This window comes from Melanerpes formicivorus, unplaced genomic scaffold (genome assembly GCF_026170545.1).
Source record: "Melanerpes formicivorus ecotype bairdi unplaced genomic scaffold, bMelFor1.0.p_v2 SCAF_120, whole genome shotgun sequence".
NCBI lineage: Eukaryota > Metazoa > Chordata > Aves > Piciformes > Picidae > Melanerpes > Melanerpes formicivorus.
In genome coordinates, this window is record NW_027142472.1 from 231,638 (window position 1) to 255,306 (window position 23,669).

The 23,669-nt window shown below is 40.2% G+C and overlaps 1 protein-coding gene across 2 annotated transcripts in view; it reads left to right on the forward strand.

Annotated features, from left to right (window-relative positions):
- Positions 1 to 21,351, forward strand: part of INTU (inturned planar cell polarity protein) — a 44,230-nt gene extending 22,879 nt beyond the window's left edge. For both annotated transcript variants that reach the window (XM_068167583.1, XM_068167582.1), the window contains exons 4-16: positions 3,449 to 3,652; positions 7,501 to 7,619; positions 8,972 to 9,061; positions 9,239 to 9,316; positions 10,468 to 10,657; positions 11,650 to 11,703; positions 12,268 to 12,330; positions 13,542 to 13,763; positions 14,419 to 14,841; positions 15,701 to 15,798; positions 16,425 to 16,614; positions 19,684 to 19,838; positions 20,365 to 21,351. In XM_068167583.1, the coding sequence (XP_068023684.1) occupies positions 3,449 to 3,652; positions 7,501 to 7,619; positions 8,972 to 9,061; positions 9,239 to 9,316; positions 10,468 to 10,657; positions 11,650 to 11,703; positions 12,268 to 12,330; positions 13,542 to 13,763; positions 14,419 to 14,841; positions 15,701 to 15,798; positions 16,425 to 16,614; positions 19,684 to 19,838; positions 20,365 to 20,476 (1,998 nt within the window). In that variant the 3' untranslated portion in view covers positions 20,477 to 21,351. The remainder of the gene's footprint in view (positions 1 to 3,448; positions 3,653 to 7,500; positions 7,620 to 8,971; positions 9,062 to 9,238; positions 9,317 to 10,467; positions 10,658 to 11,649; positions 11,704 to 12,267; positions 12,331 to 13,541; positions 13,764 to 14,418; positions 14,842 to 15,700; positions 15,799 to 16,424; positions 16,615 to 19,683; positions 19,839 to 20,364) is intronic.
- The last annotated feature ends 2,318 nt before the right edge of the window (positions 21,352 to 23,669 follow it).

The following is a 23,669-nucleotide window of genomic DNA, read 5'->3' on the forward strand; positions in this document are numbered from 1 at the left end:
TGTGGCAGTGTTTTACATAACTGATCTGTGCTAAATTCATTGTAGTTGGCTTTCAAACTGCCATCTTACTAAGTATTTTGAGTTATTCCCAAGGTCTATGTTATGAGTAGTTAACTGTCCATGTCTTATTCTTTGTAGCATTGCATGACCTTAGAAAATCATGAAATGGATGAAAGTCATGAAATTCGTGACTATGGAAAGTCACAAAATGTTCTACTTTCCTGAGTGGAAAAATCCCCATCTGTGTACCTCATAGTTTGCTGTTACTGTCACCTTCATCAGTGCCTTCTTGCACTCTGATTAAATTCTTTGTGAGAACTGTTGCGAGTATGGAGAATGTGTTCATGCTCTGTATTTATAGAGTGGAAAACAAACATTTTCTGTGTCTCCAAATGCTTTCCTTTTCTGCTGTGCAGTACAAACATGTTCTAAGCTTTTGCTATTCTTTTCTGCTGCGCACTGAATTGATCTTCCTCTTAGAGAAATTAAATTGAAGTTGTGAAAGATGTCTGCAAAAAGATAATTCAGTAGTCACATATTTAACGAGATCCTGTGCACTGCTCATCTCCCCTCCACTCAAAAACATAGTAGATTTTAGGGTATGTAGAACTGAAATCTCTTGGGAATTTTCTGTCACAGCATTTTCCAGCCTAGATGGTCTCTTTCACAGTTTGGGGTTTTTTTAAGGCAGGAAATATATTGGAACTTTGACAAAAGTAAAGGGGACCACAAAAATGTCCTGTTTCAGGCTGCCAGAATGAATCAAGATTTGGAAAGGAACACGTAGAGACATCTTTCTCAAAATACAGGGACTTCACACCTGAGTGGCGTGGTCTGGCCCACAGTGATGTGAGAGGCAGCACAGATGCCTGCAGGGGGAGGGAGAGTCGGAGTTCTGTTTGGCCCAATTTGTATTGAGCTCTTGTTTGGAGGGCCATATGGTTGTATCTCTAGGACAAGACAGACTGAGTTTGGGATTTGTTTTTTAAATAGAATAAAAGATAGACTGCAGCAAGAATTACATCTGTGCATCATTAGTGTAGAGGCTGTAGCTGAAGTGTCATCAGTAAGTGTCCACAGACAAGATGTAATAGAAGTTAAGAAAAAGAACTGGAGCCTTGAGGAAATCTGCAAAAAGTTAAAGAGGGTACAAGGAAAATCCTTTGAAATCTATGCAGATGGCGTGACAAAGAAAGAGAACTGGGTCACAAAGTGCTGGAGAAGAAAATGTGCAGCTATAAAACTGTGAATGACCAAGTTACTGGGTCTTAAAAAGCCACTGCTCCTAAGCAGGGTGTTTCTGCTCCTCAAATCCTGTTAATATGCAGTGTAATGATTTCAAACTGAAATGATGAGGAGAGAGTGAGGGATGAATTACTGTCAGAAGAGAAAGCGGTAGCACATGGCAAGAGTGCAGGATTGAGTGCAGTGTTGTTCCAGTGAACAGGAAGAGAAAAGAGCAAAGAGCTGATAGCAGCCAAAATAGGAGAGGGAAAGATTGCTGAGAAGTGTTGGGAGGGAGTTGAATGGGAAGGTGACAGCCAGTGACATAGTGTAGCTGGAAGAGCTGATGATGGCACCTCTCCCTCTGATCTAGTTTGACAGGCAGTGGGTGTTTAAAAGCATCAGTGCTTGCTGGAACTACTCGCTTCAAGTATGTGTATACACATACAGTTACAGACATGTAAATGATCTAGATTTAAATGTATAAATTACCTCTGCTTGGGCTCTCAAAACTTACTGTGACTGGGAAAATATAAACCTTTTTTGGTGCATCAATCATTGGGCTAAATTCTCACTGCCTTTAAAGAGCAGGATTTGGTGTGATGTTTTCTGTTTAGAACTTCTCAGTCAGTAGGCACATAAAGAATACTTCAAGGCAGACAATGTTGAGCAAAAACATACTCAAGAAAGAGGGAACTGAGAGCATGCCTACTTAGTTCAAATAGATGTATTTTCAGTCACTTGACCAATGATCAGGTATCAGCCAAGGAAGTAAATCAATGTATTCTCCTCAGATATGACAACTTTATGCTTAGTCAAGAGTTAGGTGTTTCTCTCATACCCTTCTTTCATACTAAGGATGAAGTGTTCGTTCACAAGAAGTTGTTCACTGCTGGCACAACTAACAAACACAATTTTTGTAAGGCAGTGCTCTTAAAAAGGTCTGTAAAGCAAATAGTGAAACACTTCCACAGCAGATGTGGGTTTTGTGTTGCTTGTGAAGCAGGATATATGTATTTGTTCTAAAATTCACATTTTGTAATTTCATTTGGAAAATAAGTAACAGTAAACATGCAAATTTTTGACAAAGTGAGCTTGATTATCTAAACTGATAGGCTGAGGGACCTGGGGTTGCTCAGCCTGGAGAAAAGGAGACTCAGGGGTGACCTTATTGCTGTCTACAACTACCTGAAGGGGGGTTGTAGACAGGCAGAGGTTGGGCTCTTCTCCCAGGCAGCCAGCACCAGAACAAGAGGACACAGTCTCAGGCTGCACCAGGGGAGGCTCAGGTTGGAGGTCAGGAGGAAGTTTTACACAGAGAGAGTGATTGCCCATTGGAATGGGCTGCCCGGGGAGGTGGTGGAGTCACCATCGCTGGAAGTGTTCAGGAGGAGACTTGACAGGGTGCTTGGTTGCATGGGTTAGATGGTTGGGCGGTGTTGGATGATAGGTTGGATGTGATGATCTTGAAAGTCTCTTCCAACCTGGTCTGAATATTCTATTCTGTTCTGTTCTGTTCTGTAATTGCTTTTTAAGAGAAAATGCTCTGCCTATGCTTCTGATTTTAATTTTTTCTTTTCTTCTGAAGACATAGCACAGCAAGGCATATAAAAAAGTCTTATGCTTCTTGCTAGCTCTGCCCAGTTGTTAAATACGGCAACAAAACTCTTATTTGCTGACTTTTAAGAACAGTTAACAGAGTTAAAGTGTTGGCAGCTTGAAAGAATTACTGAGTGCTAACAGACCTCTGCAGTCTAAGGTGAATTGATTTTCCTGTGGAAAGGTACCTGTCAGTGTGCTCTCATGGAAGAGCCTTGAGGATATCCACTCAGGAAAGTGCTGAGGTTTTGAAAGAAGCTGAGTATTGTGTGTGTGTTTCGAAAGCATGGTAATAGGGTTTGTGTTCAAACAAACCCAGCAGAGTAAGTATATTTTTTTCCATCCTCAAAACCGTAAGAATTTAGTCTGAAAACACACCAAACCACATGCTTGCTCATATGGTTCACAGAGCATGTAATAGCTGGCTTTGTCCTTAATAATAGGTGATTATGTAATGCTGAATATGTAATTGGCGTTCTTGAAGCAGCAGGGATTTCGGAACGCTTACATCTTTGTCAGTAAAGCTAACGAAACCTAATCTCTTAAAGGGCTCAAACTGCATCTGTTTCAGCTAAGGTATTTGTAAATGCAGTCTCATTTTCAGAATAATTCAATATCTTAATAGGTTAAACTCACACTCGAAACATCAATATTTGAGCTGGAAGAAACTTCTCAGCAAAGGTATAAACGGGCGCAGTCAAGCATGAACAATCTGGTGCGGCTCTTGTGGGGAGAAGATAGGACAGAGCTCCAACACACTGTGCAAGATGTGCCTCACATTGTTATGTTGCTCACAATGAAGCTGGACTCGGAAACATCTAAGGATGAGGTATGTGGCTAACTAAATACAACTGAAGATGAAAGGTAACAACTGAGAACAGCAGCTGCTGTGCCTTTTGAGGTAACAAAAAACCCAGACAAACAAAACAAAAAACCTTACTGGTCTGTAAAATCTGTAAAATTTTGACAGAAATAAGCCCTGAAATTCCAGGGGGGGAAAAAGTTAGCACCACTGCCGACAAACTTACTGGATTTGAAATCAATTCAGTACTGCTGTCTGTCTTTACATGAAGAACAGGCTAGAGGTGTTAACAGACAAAGCAGAGAGAAAATCAGATGTTCATTATTCTCTCTCAGATGCTCGCTGTGGTGTTTTCAATACTCCTCTAAAACCTGAACTATGAAATCTGCCTAGCCAAGAAAATGTTACCCAGCAGGAGCTGTTGGCAGTCCCCATCCACAATCTGTCTAGCCCCTCCTGGTGTGTAATGCTAATGTGCCTTTCCTTGAGGACTCTGCATGTCTGCTGTTCACAGTCAGCTGTTGATTCTTGCCTGAGCAACATTTTTGAGCTACTGAAGTACTTTTGCTTTGTCTTGTAAAGCTTCCTTTCACATCTCTTTCCTTTCTGTGTTCCTCAGAAAATTGTTTTGCCAGTGGATGTATAACTCTCTGTAAGTCTGTGCAGATGTTATTCATGATGTAGCCATAGCCACAGATACTCCACTCAGAACACAGGGAAGACACAGAACAGTGGAGAGCGGAATTTGGCCTTTTGCCTGATCTGAAAGTGACAAATGGACAAAGTGGACATTTTAGGAAGAGATATTTGGAAAAGGACTCTTTTCCCTTTCTGTGAATGCTCCTTAGATACAGCACAGTGCCCCCATGGTTCAGATTATCTGTGATGCAGAGACATTGAATCAGTGCTAGTTTGCCAGGGGCTGGGACAGTGGGACAGTGATGGAGTGGGGAGCAGAAGAAAGTGTTTGTTTTCTCTCCCGTGAAATTAATCCTTGGATCCAGTTGATGCTCCATCCCTTTTCTGACATGTCTTTATGTTTTTAATGTTATTTTTCAACTGCTGGAAGTCTGTAGTGCTCTGTTGGTGATGTGTAGTACAGTGAAATATGACAGCTACACATAATGGAGGTTATTGCCTGTAGAAGGGACTGGGGACAAGAACTGTAGAAAATTACATGGTATCATAATACCATGCTAAAAATGTTGTGAGGTTTGCAGAGTTAAGTGCTTGAAAGTTAGGAAATGACAGATTTATGGCCACTGGGGCAACTTGAACTCAGCCCTTTTGTACATGCATAGGCTGGCATCTTGAAGCATTATATTTGCCCAGGACGAGATGGGCTGATGGGTATGGATAAGGAAGGGCTATTAGGCACCCAAAAATCCAGTACTTCATCATTCTGGAGCACTTGAGTTTGTAATATGAATTATGCTCTTTTAATATATTTTTTTAAGGTATGTATCTTGCTGTAATACACAATGAAGCATACTGACACTGAGCTTTGATTTTCAGTTCTTGCCAGGCCTATTTAAGAGACTACATTTTTTCATGGAAGGTACCTTCAGCAAAACTTTAGTTTATATAAGTGTCTCTTCTTTTTTCTTCTTTTTTTCCTTTGTTTTTTCAAATAAACACAAGATGCTTTCTCAAGGTTCACTCACTTATTGCAAATAGTTCTTTATTTCTTCACTTGTGTTGTCCAAGACTATAAGAAAAGCTATGGACAGTTGCTGCAGACTTTAAGGCCAATGTTTTCTTGATCACTTATACAAACTTTATGAAATACTAAAAGAAAAGTTTAATCCAGGGCCTGTGACTCCTCTGTTGGTAGAATAGATATGCAAATATCTAGTTACAAGTCCTGCACTTCAGAGTAAATGGAGTACTGCTTTCTTGCCCCATTATTTCTTTACACTCTCCCAAGAAAGAGGATTAACCCTGAATGTTGAGCAGAGGTAAAAAGAGGGATTGTAATGCACTTGTTCTCCCTTCATACCATGGAAGAATTGTTTCCTGAGAAGTCTTGGCAGTTATGTGGCCCCTAGTCTCTGATTTTGAGAGCCACTTTGCTGATGTAACCAAGCTTTTTTGTTAAGATTCCTAACAAAAGAATGTTGCCTTCTTCAAGGCATTTGTATTTAGTTTCATTTGGTGAACAGTAAGCCACATTTCTCCTGAAGATGTACTGTTCCAGATTAAGTTTACAGCTGCAGTTCAAAATAGCAGTGAGGTTATTAAACACCTATGCCATATTGCACAATAAACAGTAATGATCCTTTACCAAGCTTCTTTACCCATCTCCAAAGGAGGTGCAGATGGCATCCGTGTAAACAATGGCAGCTAGAACTAGTAGCTAATGCTTTCACTTGTGGGCTTTTGGCACCCAAAAATAGAATGAATGAGCTGTGAAACTTGTAAGGTCTGTCAGCTCTAAAGGAAAGCAGTACTGGGAGTCATTTGGAATGTCTGTATGCATGTGGGGAGTGTCCCATGTGGTAATGGTTTCAGTGAGTAAGGTAGAACTTGTCGGTTTCATGGTTTAGATCAGGGTGGGTATGATGATGATAACATCTGCTATTTGTACCAGCATACAGCTAGAACATCTTTGTGTTGGAACTGATACTGGTGATGCCATGTCCTAAAAGGAGTTGTGTTCATATTCCTCCTACCTGATAGTGTTACTGGAAGCATGTGTTGAACATCCTGGCAAAGCAGGCACTGCTGAGTAGCTGCTCACAGCTTGGCTCATACTGACACTGACTTGCACATCCTGTAGCATTCCTCCTTGTTTTTATGATTTCTATGTTAATCTCTAAGAAGTCATGGTTGTCCTTTATTTCCTGTTTCTTTTTTAATCTTATGAAAGCTGCAAATAAAATCCCCTACTGTCAGTGCACTGGGTTTGAAGATCAGAGATTTTTACCTGGTCAGCATCATTTGGACTGAATTTCTTTTAGCCATTTTTAATGTTGTCAAGACTGCACTAACTCATTTTTCAAAACTCTTATTTAGGTTCAGTTTGAGAAATCAGTAAAATAGAAAAGGGAAGCTGTTCACTAAGCCAATAGTTTAGAGAGTCTCTCCAGGTTTGGGGGTTGGAAGAGGGTTTACATTTGTAAGAAATGAGCTACTTCTCATTTATTAATTCTATTGTTACTGGCCTATGAACTTTCACCTTGCTTTGAAGACAGCTGAACTTGGGTGGTGGTTTGTGCTGAGCATTGCTAACTCATTAATATATAGATGTGATACAGCTATGACCTTTCGTTACAGTTGTCTTTTCTTTCCCTGGGAAAGCGCACAGATAATTCTCAAATGAATTTTGTGTGAAGGCTCCAGTTCATAGTGAAGGGGGGGGAAAAAAAGGCTCTTTCTAGTTCTTTGCCATGCTGTAATTAGAAAATGGCAGAGTTTTTTTTCCAGCTGAGGGATTGATTCAAGCAAAAAATCCTTGTCACTAATGAGTATTTGAAAATAGAGCTAATTAAACTGGGTAAGAATAAAGAGTTTGTCAGGTCCTTCTGTACTGAAAGTCTGCCGCCTTTTAATCACGATGAGGGAAAATTTTCTGACTGCTGTTGGCACTGGAGGGATGTGCTTAGTGACATAAATGGGAAAGTTAATCGTGTCTGCATTTCTTGTGTTGGAGGAGAAAGATAATTTATTATACTCTTTGCATTTGATGTGCTTAGTACTCCATGCGTTATTTCTGGCCCATCATGATTTGGCAGAAAATGTGATAGAACCTTTCATGGGGGTTTAAAAAACATATAGGTGCCAGGGGAAAAAAATTCCCTTGTTTTGTTTTCCTTGGGCTTAATTGGTGATTTTGATTTTTGCTTTACTGAACTAACAGCTAACTTTCTTCACAGCAAGAAATTCTTTATCAGTACCCTATATCAGAAGCATCCCAAAAACTGAAAAGTGTGAGAGGAATATTTCTCACACTCTCTGACATACTGGAAAGTGTTACTGGTACCCAGATTATCAGGTAAAAGTGTTTGAAATTTAATGTATTCCTACTTTTATTGTTGTATAGATAAGTACATACATGGGCCAGGCATCAGGTTCTAGACAAAACCAGGGTGACTCTCTCATACAGAAGCATTTTTGGACATCTCCAGCTTTTAAAAACATCCAACAGACAAATCCATCCGTTGTTTGGTGAACTATGTTTGTGGTATCATCAGAAAACAACACAGAAATCCTTGATAGCTTAGATTCACCTTCCCTGTTAAGGTTCTCACTTTCTTATTTTTGAATTCTAAGACACAAAAGCATTTCTGCTGGTCTTGAATTGTCTCATCCCTTCAAAAAGTTTAATAGCTAATGCCCAGGCCTCCTATGAAGCTTTTCCTATCAGGAGAGTAAATTATGATCGTGTCTGCACATGTATTGTGTATGGCTTGGGATGGCAGTTTGTTTCTTTGTACTTAATTGCATTGTAAAACCATCACTTGTTTTGTTTGGAAAGCAGCTTTGGTTATGTGAAGGATAAAAACTTTCTGGACATACTAAGGTATTTTTTAAGCAATTAAATGACAGCATTGTTTTATTCAGTACTGTCAATTTTACAGTATGAGTGAATCAGTGAAGCTGATCTTTCAGGCTTAAACTAGAGTCCTCACCCTTACATGATAGTAAGAAAGTGTTGCTATAAATTTAGTGTTTGAGACCATTACAGACCTTAGTTTTAGCAGCAACCAGTACCTTTAATCTGATAATCTGCTGTGCAATGTATGGTTTACTGCTAATTAGAACATTGAGTCTAATTCTGTTTCGTGTTCTATTCCACTAAACGGCTCAAATGAAAGTTCTGTGCCTTTTGGGATTGCTGAGCTTCATAGGGCGAGTTTCTGTAAAAGGAGACAGCCTGAGAGTTCAGGTCTGTTTCTTACTCTGGTATTATCTTCAAATAACCCTTGGAGTCTTCTAAAAAGATTTTGCTGTGCTCAGACCCTTCATTAGTACCCCCGGTTACCTCGCTGTGATCTGAAATGGCATTCATTTCCTAAGCTGACTGTGTTAAATGCTAGACAGGAAGACCTTTAAAGAGCATCTGAATCATGCAGAAGACAACTGTGGTGCTTCAGTAGCGATTGTTCATCCTTTATATTTGTGTCCTTGAAAATATTACTACTGGTGTGATCTGTTTGGAATTGAAATCAGTCAGTCTTGGAGTTCTGTTACAATGAATAATTACCTCCCCTAGCTGCATGCACATGATTATACATGAGAGCAGGAGACTTTGCATATAAAACATATAAATCATTCTGGCTTATGATGGGGGTCTTTTACAACTTCAAAGTGTTAACAGAAGTACTTCTGGTTTGTTTGTTCTAGTTCCTCCCTTTTCTTGTGCGAAAAACTAGTTCAAGTTGTTTACTGGAAAGAATCTGACAAGTTGCTTGTAATTGGCCTTCCTGAAGAAAAGTGAGTGTAAAGTAAAATGCTTTGTTTTCCTTTTAATTTTATTTTGTTTCCTATTATACATCCTCAATTTGTATTCTCTGGCCTAAAACAAGTTAAAAATAGAGCTCTTTAGAAAGTGAAAATGCTTATTCATGTTAAAGATGCTATAACCACAGCTCTGTGTTCTTTATTTTTCAGTGTTCCGCTTCCTCAGCTGAGGAACATGCTTGAAGATGTTGTCAGGACCTTGAAGTTTATGTATGGTTCTTTAGACATGTGAGTTCTTTCAAAAGTGCTTTCAGTTGCTAATTTTCCATTGATGCTCACTGAAGAAGAGAGCTAGTAGTGTTAATTTTAATCCTGACATGGAATTCCTTTGAATGTTCCTTTATGCTTACACAAAAAGAGAGAAGACTCCAGGGGGACCTTACAGCTGCCTTCCAATATGTGAAGGGAACCTGCAGGAAGGCTGGAGAGGGACTTTTCATAAGGGTGTCTAGCAACAGAACAGGGAACAATGGTTTTAAGCTGAGGGAGAGCAGGTTTAAACTGGATCTTAAGAAGTGCTGCAGTACAAGTGTGGTGGGACTCTGGAATAGGCTGCTCAGGGAGGTTGTGGATGTGTCCTCCCTGGAGGTGTTCAAGGCCAGGTTGGATGAGGCTTTGAACAGCTGAGTCTTGTTGATAGGTATCCCTGCCCATAGCAGGGAGGTTGGAGTAGACAATCTCTAAGGTCCCTTCCAATCTCAGCCATTCTATGATTGGAAAAACATCATTCTGTTCTTCCTGCCTTTTGTTTGTCTTAACTCCAGCAATATTTTTTTAAACAGTCTTTTTTACTTCAGAAAGTGTTGTCCTTGAGTAGGTTAAATCATTCACATAACCTAAGTCACTGTGGATGACAGCAGCACTCTGCAAATGTTACCCTTTGTGCTCAAGCCTGTAGGACATGCATATGAATCAGTGTTGTAATTTTAATAAACACTCCAGACTTCTCAGCTTTGCTTGGCAGAGTCTTTCTCTGCAGTTGGAAATTGCACAGAAAATTCTCTGTCTGACTGTAACCTAAATAAAATTGCTTAGGTAGGCTACTCATATGCTTGCATTCAATTCAGGGTTGAGTTGAGAAGGCTGTAGAGAAAGAAAAAGAATAATGTTCATTTCCAGAAGGATGAAGATGATCACTGTCTCAAGTTGCTGTAGGACATCCTGCTGTAATACTATATGGCTGTAGTTTTTCCTTTGTTTGCAGGTACTGCCTGGATGTTAGCCTAGTGGATTTTGTCATGTTTACGTGTTTAAAATGAACGTTTAAAAAAAATCCAGCCATAGTATTGTGCTGTAGAGACTTCTGCGGCACAGAGGGTTATTTAAACAAGCTACAAGTTTCTCAGTGTTATTCTAACTTGGAGTTCATGTTTGTTCAGTGCCTTTTGCCAGGTGGAAAATGTTTCTCGCCTGGATCATTTTTTCAACCTGTTCTTCCAGCGTGCACTTCAGCCTGCGAGACTCAGGTCAAGCGGCAGCCCCAGCGCTCAGCACTACGATACCTGCAGTGCCTTATTCTGTGACAGTCTGCCTGGCCTTCGTTGGCTGACCTTGCCTCAGGAAATCAAGGTCATGTCATTTTCAGAGCTCTCTAGAAAAACTTGTGTGTACAAGAGGCCAGGAAATTGATGCAGGTGTCTTCTGCTGTTACTGTGTTAATTGACCTAAGGGCTCTGTCCACCCCAGACCACTCATTTTCCTACAAGATCCTTTATTTAAGTTTGGAACTGCTCAGTTGTTCCCATGGGAACGTGCTTTTGAACTTTCAGGACTTAATGATTGGTAAATGATTGCAGCTAAGTTTCTCATCAGACAGACCTTCTGGCACAGAGTAGATTAAAGATCTCTCCCTCTTTGTTTTTGTGGGTATTTTGTTTATTTCTGTTTGGTTTTGTTGTTTTTTCTGTTTTCTTAGAAAGCCCAGTGCTTGGGGGACAGTCCAAGCCACTTGGATAAATAAAGCATCCCCAAGAAATGATTTTGTAGAGCACTAGAGCAAAACTTTAAGCAGTGTCATGTTCTTTAGTGGTTTTAGTAAAAGTTACATTAACAGAGAAATTGGCAAGCTGAAAGTGGTGCAGGAGAACAAAGAAAATGTGTGAGAAAGTTTTGGCAATTTCCATAGAGACAAAAACCTAAATCCATTGTGAAAAAGATTTTTCTAATAACTCAGTTGGATACAGTAGCTTGCCAGATTTCAGAGCTGTCTCTGGCCTTCAAGGGGCAGTCTCTAGACCCAATGTTTTAAAGCACACAAAGTAAGAGTGACAGCTCTTTTATACCCAACAGTGGGTTCAGCAGGCACACAAGCAAAGAACTGTTACCGTTTCAAAGAGGAGGGAAATACACAGCAATTAAGAAGGATTTTTCTTTCCTCTGCTGAATTGAGGTGTCCCTGATAGTTGATATTGCTACTAAAAAGCATGTGCAAACTTTTATCCCTTAACTTTATACTTGTGGACCCTAATCTTTTGAGACAGGCAAGACAAGAGTGAACTGCTGTTAGTGTTAAGTTGATGTGTTGGCAGTCTCTACAAAAATGTACTGCTTAAATATTTCAGGTGGAAGTTGACACAGCACTGAGTGACCTGGAAGCAGCTGACTTTGCAGAGCTGGTAAACATTTTTGTTGTTTGCACTGTACAGTATCTCTTTGCCTTGGTGCCATTTTCAGGACTTAAAAACCCCACTGATTTCAAACTCATCCATTTGTTTTTTTAACCAATTGAGAGTTACCTGTCATGGACAGATAAGAACTGAATAGCAAGTTGTTATTTTGAGGTGAAAATTGTTGGGGTTTTTTTTTAGTGACTCAAAAGTCACTCAGTGGTGAGACCCTGGAATGGGTTGTCCGGGGAGGTGGTCGAGGCCCCGTCCCTGGGGGTGTTTAAGAGCAGGCTGGATGAGGCTCTGGCCAGCCTGATCTAGTGTAGGGTGTCCCTGCCCATGGCAGGGGGGTTGGAACTAGATGATCCTTGTGGTCCCTTTCAACCCTGAATGAAACTATGAAACTATGAAAACTTGGTACTGTTCATATTATCTGCTCTACTGATGATAAGAAGTAGTCAAAAATGAAAGTGTTAAGATATTGATTAAAATTGACTGGAATTGGTGGACTTGCATTTGGTAAATTAAAAATCTGACTTAAAAGTTAAGTCATGCTTTTTTTCCCCCCCACAGTCTGAAGATTATTACAACATGAGAAGATTATATATGATTATGGGCTCTTGTCTCTTCTACAAGGTAATATTAGCCATGAAGGCCTAAAGATGAGGAAATTTATCTAGAAGTCTGACCCAGGCATGGAGTAACTCTTTTCAGAACCTCACAATTATGAAGATGTATGAGTGCTTTAAATGTGCATACATAGTAACAGACCTAGAACTCAAAGAATGTAACAGAAACCATTAATGCTCAGAAGTGATTTGTGGTGGGTGAGTTCATGTTGAGTTCTTCATCTGACATGGCAAATAATAACTTAAGACCTGTCAGAATGACATTCTAAGGGGAAAATGCTGTCCTCAGACTGAACAAAAGCATCAATTCTGTGGTAAGATTGCTGTGGTTCAGCTCATAGAAGGAATGTAAAACAGCTGATGTACACTAATTCACGTTCATTAATTCAAGAAAAGTCTTCTGCAAATTTAAGAATGAGAATCAGCTACATAAAAATGCTTGCTTGAAACTGGTGTACAATCCAAGGACTGGAGAGAGACAGTAATAAGAGTGTAATAAGAGTAAATTCAGATGAGACTGTGTTATATTCTAACAGGGATTATTTTGTTCATTTGCCATTTTTAATAAAGATAACAGGTGATGTGTTTTGAATCTGTCTTTAAATGAAAGGCTTGAAAAATTGGATTGAGAGCTTTCCTCACCTTGGCCTCATTTGTAAATGTATTGTCATTAAAAGTAGATGGTGCATTCAGTAGTATAAAGAGGAAGGTAACAGCTTTGCTTTAAGGAAACTGATCTTTTAACAAGTTTTATCATGCAATTGTTCTTTATGCTGGTAGTGTTACAAAACTAAGCTGTTAGCACAACTGGAACTGCAGAGTATCTACCACTAACTGTAATGCCCTTAGTGCCAGAGGCACTGTTGTACTGTCTGTCTTCTCTGGAAGTGTTACTAATTCCAGTGAAAGCTGAGTGGTTTTTGAGAGAAAACTAAATGAGAATTAAAGCACCTTAAGTCTGTTGCTGTTTTGCAAGCTGTTAAAGCTCACCTTTGATAACTTTGATATATGCTGATGTTATATTTCAGTACTTTGATTCAAAAGCTTGGTTATTACCTGTATACCAGCTCTATACCAAAAGATGCTTTCTGCCCAGAAAGCTTTACAGTCTCAATGCATGTAGAACATAGATACCTCTGTATGGAAAGTACTCTGAAATGAGAAGTGGTAGTGTTGTATTTCTTACTGAATACACTTCCTTTTCTGTGTTGTATTAAGGGTTACTTGATTGGCACTCACTTGCCAAAGGAAGACCTTGTTGATATAGGTTTGTATTGTCGGCACTATTGTCTGTTACCCTTGGCAGCAGAGCAGAAGATTGGTCAGTTAGTGATATGGCGAGAAGTGTTTCCACAGCACCACATCCAGCCATGTGACATTTCAAGTTTTACAGGATACAGGGAACCTGAAGCAAGATACTTTTTACTGATAGTTGGCTTGGTGAGTTCATGTTTGCTGTATGCTCATTCTCTGATACTCTGTTTTGCCATTGTTCAGTAAGATCAACAGCAGGGTTGATTTAGGTTGGATATAAGGAAGAAGTTATTCAAAATGAGAGTAGTGAAATACTGGATCAGGTTGCCCAGGGATGCGGTTGGTGCCCCATGCCTGGAGATATTCAAGGTCAAACTTGATGGGGCCCTGAGCAACCTGATCTAGTTGATGTCCCTGCCCACTGAAGGCAGGTGGGATAAGATGACCCTTGAGGGTCCCTTCCAGCCTGATGCAATCTGAGAATCTGTGAATGTTTCCATGCATTTTATTTACTAATTTTTACAAACTATTCCTATTACAACTGTTTCATGGGATGCAACACCTCTGCAGGTGGCATTTTTAATACATTTGCAAAGCTTGAAAGTTTAAGTATACATTCTTATTTTTATGTCTTGTCACTTCAGTTGAAAACGTTCTAACGTGTAGCTTTTACATTTGCATGATTAACTGAAGTAATTAGGACAAAACCCTGACTCCTCTGGAGATGAGGCAGCAATGTTAAATACAGTGTTGTATTTTGCCCAAGTATGAGACATAAATATAATACACCATGTGCTGTACATGAAACAAAAGGCTAATGCTGCTACCTCCATCTTTTCAGAGACACTTCATGCTGTGTGTCCTGCTGGAGGCAGGAGGCTGCGCATCAAAAGCTGTTGGGAATCCAGGACCAGACTGTATATACGTAGATCAAGTCAAAGCCACTATACTTCAACTGGAAGGCATAGAAGCCAGCATAGAGGAAAGGCTGGATTCTCCTTCTGTTCCACCTTTAGCTTGTGCGGACTCATTCCTTCCTGCTGCACGTGACAAACTGGAGATCTTGACCACCTCACCCATCCTAAGTAAGCTACAAAGTACTTCCAAATCAGTAACCACTCCAGCAAGCAAAAGGACTCTGTTTGGCGACTCTTCCTTAACGGCACGTAAGCCAAGCCCTACAAGAAGCAGTGGAGGACCTGACCACGGTAATGAAGCTCCTGTGGAAGATGAGAGCAGTAATCCACAGTCTTCTGTAGATCAGGTGTGAGAACAAAGATAATTGATAAAAATAGATAAATTGATTTTAAAGAAAGATAGTCTTGAGAAGAGAAGGCTGAGAGGGGATCCCATCAATGTCTACAAATATCTGAGGAGTGGGTATCCAGAGGAAGGTGCCAGGCTCTTTTAGGTGGTACCCCGTGATAGGACAAGAAACAACAGGTACAAGCTAGAACACAGGAGGTTCCATCTCAACATGAGGAGACACCTCTTTACAGTGAGGGTGACGGTGCGCTGGAGCCAGCTGTCCAGAGGGGTTGTGGAGTCTCCTTCTCTGAAGACCTCCAAAGCCCGCCTGGATGTGTTCCTGTGCACACTGCCCTAGGTGATCCTGCTTTGGCAGGAGAGTTGGACTCTCTGGAGGTCCCTTCCAATCCCTCATATTCTGTGATAAGGTCCTGGTGGGTTTGGGGTCTTGTAAGAATAGTTGTACTAGTTCCTGAATTCAGTAGAAAACAACTATACCGCCTTGGGAAGCTTTGGGTCAGCCTCAGAGCCATCACTTCTGAAATTTTATCATTACTTGTAAATATGTAGGTTTTTTCACATGAGTGAAGGGGATATGGCTGCTTTGGAATAAGCAGAAATAAGTGGAAAATATCCCCAAAATAATAACAGTGTAAACAAAAGTTGCCAGAACAGATTGCTCTACAGTTGTACAACTGCTTCTACCCCATTTTAGTCTAAAATAGGCTATAAAACACATGTATATAAGTTGATGCAACTGTTAGGGCCTTTTAAAACTGCTATGCTATTTCTCCTGAGTAGGTGATTTATTGATTTGACTGTTTTTTCATGAGCTATGTTTTCTTTGTTACCTCATCCAGCTGCTTGTTTTTCAGGCCACTAGGAAAAAACATACCTTACCAAACCCCTTTCATTTAGGAAGCCTCAAAAAGAACCTTTCAGAGAAAGATACAGAACTTCTAAATGCTATCAAGTAAGAAATTGTTTTTCATTAAGTATTTCTTTTTAAGGCCCCACTTGTGTTGTTTGGGGTTGTTTAGAAAAGGCACAGACTGCAGAAGTTCCTGCATGATTTTATTCTAGTTAAAACTGTTCTATGCAAAGTTTCTCAGAAGTGAAGCTCTCAGATGGAGAGCTTTGTTAGATAAAATGACTGTTTCTCCAGAATATATCAGTAGAATACTTGCACATGTCCCACATCTATATGACCTTGGAAGCTCAAATAAAAGAGGTTTTGAACCACACCTACACCTTGTACCTCCCAGGTGTACAAAGGACCAAGAAGCCATGATCTGCCCAGTTCCCATTTGTCGCTTGTGACAGCAGAGTCTGCTCTGGTCTTTTGTTTGAGCTCTGATTAAAAAACTTTTCTTTCTTTTAAAAACAAATGTATGAGCAGTCCAAGTCAGCAGTATTTCCTTGCTGTAGAAATAAGCATCTTTTGATTGTCTGCATCATTTTTTGTGCTGTTTTGTAGTTACCAGAAAAATGCTTCTGGAGTAAGAAAGAGAAGTGTTGTTTAACTAAAACTTCTTTCCATATAATTTTAATATTAAGTGAATTCTTCTGTGGGTTTTGCTGTTTTTTTCTTTTATTAAGGTTGACATCTGGTCCTGAGAATACCCTCTTCCACTACCTATCTCTGGAAACCATGCAAGGGATCTTTATTACTCCAACTCACAAAGAAGTAGCACGGCTCGGTGGCTCCATCCACCCACAGCTGATTGAGAATTTCTATCGTTGCTGTCTCTCGATTCGTTCTGTTTTTCAGCAGTCCATGAGGAAAGAGGTATGAAAGCTTTGTTTTCTGTTTACATTCTCAGTATTTCACTTTATTAAGTAGTTCACTAACAGGAGCATTTACATGTGTCTGGTTGTTTTTAAAGCTACTTATATTTTTACTATTACGGGCAGGTTCTTTTTCTCACTGTCCATCCAAGTGTGTATGAAATGATGGCTCTCTCTCCCAACAAAAATGCTCACACAGTACATACTCCATGTGTCCAGTAGAGTATTTTCTTAGTCTGTTTCATATTGGGAGTCTTGTTTGCAATTTCATAGAATGGTTCAGGCTGAAAGGGACCTTAAGAGGTCATATATTCCAACCTCCCCACATCAGCTAGAACTGGCTGCTCGAGGCCTCATCCAGCCTGGCCTTGAACACCTCCAGGGAGGAATCATCCACACCCTGGGCAGCATTTAGCAAAAAGATTTAGGTGCTGGGTTCAAGAACTGTTAAGGAGCAAAAGAGGGAAATTATTTTTTTAACCATTTAATTGCTGGGAGGGGATTTCAGATTGACAGCAGAAGGGAATTTAGGGTGCCTTATTTTCACAGGAAGTGTTTCATATGAGCAGTCACAGGGCAGTCACCCTTCACTGTGCTGCCAGTGTGTCTGAACAATGAGTTGGAGAGGGCCTCTGACAGTGGGCAAGTTTTTCATTCTTAGTGCCTTTCATCTTTATGCTACCCAAGGTTGCTTGTACATTGGCTGTCCACTAATGTCTGTAGTCATTTGTTCATGTGGATATTGGTCTAACAGAAGACTGGCTATAATGATCAATTCCTTTTAATTATGCTACCACATCTCTTGGAGTTTAGATTAGGTGGGATGCCAGAACAGGTAAGGCTTTTTTCCCTTTACAAAGATACTAATTCAAGCCTTGTTCTAGGCTTGGCTTGAAGTCTGATCCCAGGTGCCAGAGCTTTATGTGAGTATTTCGTATTTAGATCAGATCTGTCCATTTTCAAGTTTAATATCAGCAACTGTACTGCCTTCTGTTAGATTACAGATTTCTGTTTATTTCACATAATCCATCTGGAGTGAGATGCTGGTAACACCAGAGAGATCTAAACAATAGGTACAAGAACAGATCCATGAGATGCTCTCTTCAGATCAGACATTTTGTGTCCAGTGCACGCTGTGTGGTGCTAAAAGTCTGGATTGTTAACTGCACAGCTGATTTTTATTGACATGAACCAAATTAGGGTCACGTTTCATCTCTGTTAATTTTGTGACCTGTTTTATCATTTTGGAACAGAAGAGAAATAATTAACTATAAACCAAAGTGGAATACTGCCTATCAGTTCCATTTTTTAGCTCCTAAAGTGACAGTCCAAGCGAATTAAATGACAAATGGGGAATGGCAGCACAAATTGAGTGAACACAGTTTGCAAATAGCAGTATAATTGTTCTTAATGTTTTCTTGAAGTTACCGAAGATGTCACTTCTGGTTAGAATGATGTGCCTTGTAAATCATCCAGGAATTTGTAAGTGTTAGAAAAATAGGTTAATTTAGTGGATTGTTTTGTCAGCTTCTTGTAACACTGGGCTTTGGCTGAGTAGACTTTGGCTGTGAGTCATGTATTTTGGGCACTTCTGCAGGGAGATGTGGAAACTCAAAAGCAAGCAGAGAGCATATACAAATATTTCTTATCAAATTGCCTCTGATGCTGACAACTGTTAAATAGCTTATAGTTCAAGGCAAAGAACTGAATAAAGAAACCAGTCTACTATTAGATCTAGCTCAAAGAAAGTGAAAAACTCACACTTGAAAGTCAGAACTTCAGCTTCTGGTTTGGCCATGGCTACCTCAGCACATGCTTTTCTGGCTTCTTCAGATGGGAGTATAGTAGGCAGCTGCTGGGTTCCCTCTGCTCTGAAAATCAGAAAGAATTGATGAACATGTGCTACAGAACAAAGTTTGACTTTTAGAGAAGTTTGGGGTATTTTGCATGTTGGCCCTAGATCTTCAGCACCGTATCTTCAGTATTGTTGGCAGATTGAGAGATGTGGTTTCTGCTTCTGCACATGGCAGACAGAAGTTCCTTGACTGACTTAGTTTGTAAAAAAACTTCTCCTTCACCTTTGAAACCACTGATTGGAACAGAACTCTCCTTGATAGATCCAGAGATGCCCCAGCTTAGTTATTTTTTTGAAATAAGATTTATTTCAAAGGGATTTCCACGCCTCTTTCCATAATCTCATGTCACTTCTCATACTTCCAAAAGCAAATAAAGATTTGAAGCTTTGGGTATTCATTATTACAGTGACATTTACAAAAAGGTAATGAACTGCCTTTGACTTCAGTAGGGAAGGAGCAAGGAAGGAATTTTGAAATTCCTCCTGTGTTGATCTCCAAAGGGCCTTTTATCCCCTCCCCTTTCTGGTGAAAGATACCATGGCTTTCATGGACTCATGCACTGTTGTGCACCAAGGCAGCTAAGACAGAAAAGTAGTTTTAGTGCCTGCAGTTTGATTCCTCATCAAACAGGTACCAGGAGTTCAGTTAAGAAATGACTGGGACTTCTGCAAGGCTTATTCAAAGGCTCTGGGCAAAACATAGCCCTAAAAGCTCATCAAAACTTGAATGTGTCTTTATTTTCTGTATATCTTACGCACTGATACTGAGTAAGAGCAAGGAAATGCAGTGAGCAAAGTGCTTCATCTGGGTATTTACAAAAAGAAATTCCTCCCTGGCCAAGTTTATTCAACAGGCTTTACCATCACTGTTCTTAATTAGAGAAGCATACAAAGAAAGATGAAACCTTTAGTTGTTGTTTTGAAGAAGATGTCTTATCTCAGATGTCTTATTAGAGAAACAGTGTTCAGCTAGGAGGGAAAAAAGAAAATCAAAAAAGGGAGCATGTCTCCCTCCAAGTTGTATAAGAATGGGAAAGGCAGTTGATGCCAAAGTAACAAAACTGTGGAGTAGAGAATCACGTAAGCAAGTTTTCTCTTCCAAGTGTCAGCAGTGTCATTGCTCAGAGATTCCTGAAGAAATCACATACTTAAACTTGCTAGTGTGTATGTAAAAATCTTTCAGTCTATACTAATATTTCATTTGTTGTTTTACAGAAAATGAAAAAAGCAGGCAGTGGGACTTCAGAATTTAGTAAGGCAGCTGAGGACCAGGATCTGATAACAGAACATGGCGTTTTGTTTGAGTGCTCTCCTGATAACTGGACCGATCAGAAGAAACCACCACCAACAATGAGTTACTGGGTTGTGGGGTGAGTTTGAAGACAAACGAATGTTTGTCCCAAAGTTTTCCTTATAGAATATTCTTTAAGAATAAATTTAAGTAGCACATCACAGAAACACTAAAAGAGCTTATTAGATTGTTGTGTGAGAATGTACATACCTAGATGGCACTAAGCTTAAAAATCAGTAAACTTGTGAATACTGGGGTTTGCTCCCAAGTGCCTTGATTGCACCTTGTAGCCAAGAAACTTGGATTACAGCAAACATAGCACTACCATGCAAACTGATCCTGAAAGCCTGAAGAACTTTTTCCATACACACTCTTGAGAAAACTGTGCAGAGATTTAAAAATCTGAGGTATTGAAAGAAGTAAAATAACGCAGGAGAAATTTGCTACCTGTATTGTACAGCAGTTGTTCTGACATCTTGCTGAAACTGCAAAGTGCCACCAGAATGTATCAAACAATTGAGAAGAAAAAGCTAACACCTATGATGATGAGTCTTTCTTTTTTTCCCCATTGTTTCTTCTATTTTTCTTCTTTTTTTTGTCTCCAGGAGACTCATTCTGCATCCAAAACCTCAGGAGTGTTATGTCTGCTTTCATGACTCAGTCACAGAAGCTGCTGTTGAACTGGCCTTCAAACTTTCCTTTGGCTTAGCTACATAGATGAACTTCCTGAACATTCAACCATCCTGTGGGGTGTTGTCATCTCTTTGATGTACTTCAATATAAAGAGTAATTAACCCAGTGGTGGCGCCCACCCATGGTATATCTTTCAGAAAAGAAATAGATCTACCTTGTGGTATGACACAGGGATGATCAGCTTTGTGATCTCATCAACTGAAGACAACCAAAGTTCTTATTTTTATATATTGTCAATTTATTTATCCTGATCATAACTTTACTATATGAAAACATCACATAATTTGTACTGCTGTTCAGTGTATAATATGCAATGTCAAATTTGAAGTAGATATCTTCAAAGTACTCTCTGAAAACCTGATAGCTGATGATAGAGACAAGTTGTGGGGTTTCTTTTCCAGTCAGAACAGAAAGAAATCTTTTAGCCAATTTATGGCACTTAGCCACACAAAACCATTTTTGCCAGTATGGTCTCCTGCACACTCAAGCAAAATAGTATAGTTGGCATTTTAATTCATGAGTTTTTACTATGAATAATACTTCTATTTGTAAAAAAGCAGTTTTGAAGGCACAGAAGAAGATGGGAGGGACAAGGCGGGGGAAGGGGATGATGTTTTTAAGGCCTGTGCATGGACTCAGCTAATTTTTTATTCATCATTTCTTAATAAAATAGTGCCTTTGGCAAAGGCCAGTAAAGCATTAGTCTGCTTTTCTTGGTTAGCCTATTTTCTCTTTTGTTTATTTAAACAGTATTTCTTTAGCTAGGTTTTCTATACTTTACAGCTAGTTCTTACAAAAAATACAGAGCAACATCCATGTAAGGCAAGATGTTTACAAAATGAAACTTCTTCTACACAATTTAGCTTTCCTACAAATCATTAAAATGTTTGTGACCTACAGACCAGCTGCTCCTGAATTTTTTGTTCTTTTTAAAGTGTGCTTTAAAACAGATGAATCTGGGGGAGTGTTTTTACACATAGCCAGCACATTTAGCTCTGGTCACCTGCATAGCTTTTCATTGTGCTCCTTGTCAAAAGGGCATTTTGAATTTTATTTTTCTCTCCTTCCTGCTGTTTCTACTTGCTTGTCATGATTGCTTTTCATAAAATGCATGACTAAAGTTGCACTTTAAACAATGGGATCAAAAAGTTTTAAGTATGCAGGAAAGCAAATCCAGTTCCATAGGCTCTCCTGATGGAGTCTTAGATCTTGTTTTCACTAGTAAATTACACTGTTTAGAGTAGTTCTAAAATAGTCAAATGCCTGTAACTGCCCACTCTCACAGAGTGATTCACAGCTTGTCGTGATTCACTCAATAGTTGCTTTAACTCCAAGCAGTACAAGTCCTAGGTCTGAAGCTTAAGCATATGATTTCAGGTTATGTTAACCAGCCAAGATAGAATTTATGGTTCCTAGAAGATGAGAGACGCTATTTCACTTAGATAAACCTGAGTTATATCAGCAGTGATTTAGATTTGTTTCCCATCTGTAAATCTAGTGATGTGAGAGGTACAACGTATGTTCTAATAGTATGGATGACATCTGAACAGCATCTTTTAAAAGGCTAAAAGAATGTGGAGTTTGAGTACTAGATTTGGTTGCAGATGGAGGAAGGAACACAGAAAAGCAAGCACTCTGCTGCACTGCTTTTAACAGGTTTAATAGAGCAGGTTTAGGGAGTGGCTCAGATTGAAAAGGACCGTAGACATCATCTACTCCAACCTCTCTGCCGTGGGCAGGGAGGCCTCACAACTAGACTTGGCTGCTCAAAGCCTCATCCAGCCTGGCCCTGAACACCCCCAGGGTGGAGGCATCCACAACCTCCTGGGGCAGCCTGTTCCAGAGTCTCACCATCCTTACACTGAAGAACTTCTTCCCAAGATCCAGTCTAAACTTACTCTCCCTCAGCTTAAAACCATTCCCTCTTGTCCTGTTGCTAGGCATCCTTACGAAAAGTCATTCTGCAGCCTTTCTGTAGGGTCCCTTCAGGTACTGGAACGCAGCTCTAAGATCCCCCATGAATGAGTCTTCCCAAGGCTGAACAACCCCAGCACCCTCAGCCTATCCTTCTAGCAGAGGTGCTCCAGCCCTTGGATCATCTTTGTGGCCCTCCTCAGGTCTCACTCCAACAACTCTGTCTCCTTCTTATGGGGACACCAGAACTGGCTGCAGTATTCGAGATGGGAGTCTCACAATAAATTGATTTCTTTTGCCTTTATATTATTACTTATAAAAACTTAGAAAAGCAACATGGTGTACAACAAACCAGTGGAGCACCAGGGTTAAGACTACTTATGTCAAGGGAATGCAAGAAACAAAAGTTAGCATTTAAAACCATCAACAATTAAACCACTTTGAACAAATAGGATGTTTCATGCCTCCATTAGTCATGAGGGCAGGAGATGTAGAGGAGGTAAAGCAATTAAAAGAAATAAATGCTATCAGCATTCTAGAAGGAAGTGGTACTTCTGACCTGCAATGGAATGGGTATAAATAACACAAGTGAAATTCATTTCCTTGTCACATATGTTTATTCACTCATAACTCAACATGACCAACAGCTACTCCGTTACCTGGTTTTCCATTCTCTAGTTGCTTGTTGGGGGAGAGGGCCCAGTTCCCGCTGCTTACAGCAGCCTCTGAGAAGTTCTTGATGGCTCTGACAGCTTTCTGCCAGCTCAGGGATGGTAGCCCTCTCTGAAGGGATCCATGTATCATAAAGCAAATGTAAGGGTTCCTGGGCCTGGCCGCAAGGCAGGGGAGGGAGGCAGCTCAGCTCCTGGTCCCCTGAGCTCCTGGTACCCACCAGCTTTTAACTTTTGAGGAAAAAAAGCCATTTCAGTGCCTGCCAGCCTGTGCTTTTGAGAAGAAAGGGAAAGAGACGGGGGGCTGGCTGGGTTAGTGCTGTGTGCCATGACTGCCCTGCAGGGCATAGACCTCTATGCCCCCCTCTCCTAGTAGTGGGTGGTGTGGGGGCCACCATCTCCATGATGGCATGGGACTGGTGCCTGTTGAGCAAGTGAAAAACTGTTGCTCCAGGTCCAGGCCTTCTGCAGGTGAGTCTGAGTGGGACAAGGAGCAAGGGAGCAAAGCAGGGACCTGCTGGGGATATCCCAGCAGTACTTCTTTAGGTTTATTTGGTCATAGCAAATGTCGGTGTTTATGGACAGTGTGAAATATCCTCAGTGTTTTCCTTTTGTTACTTTTACAAAAGCAG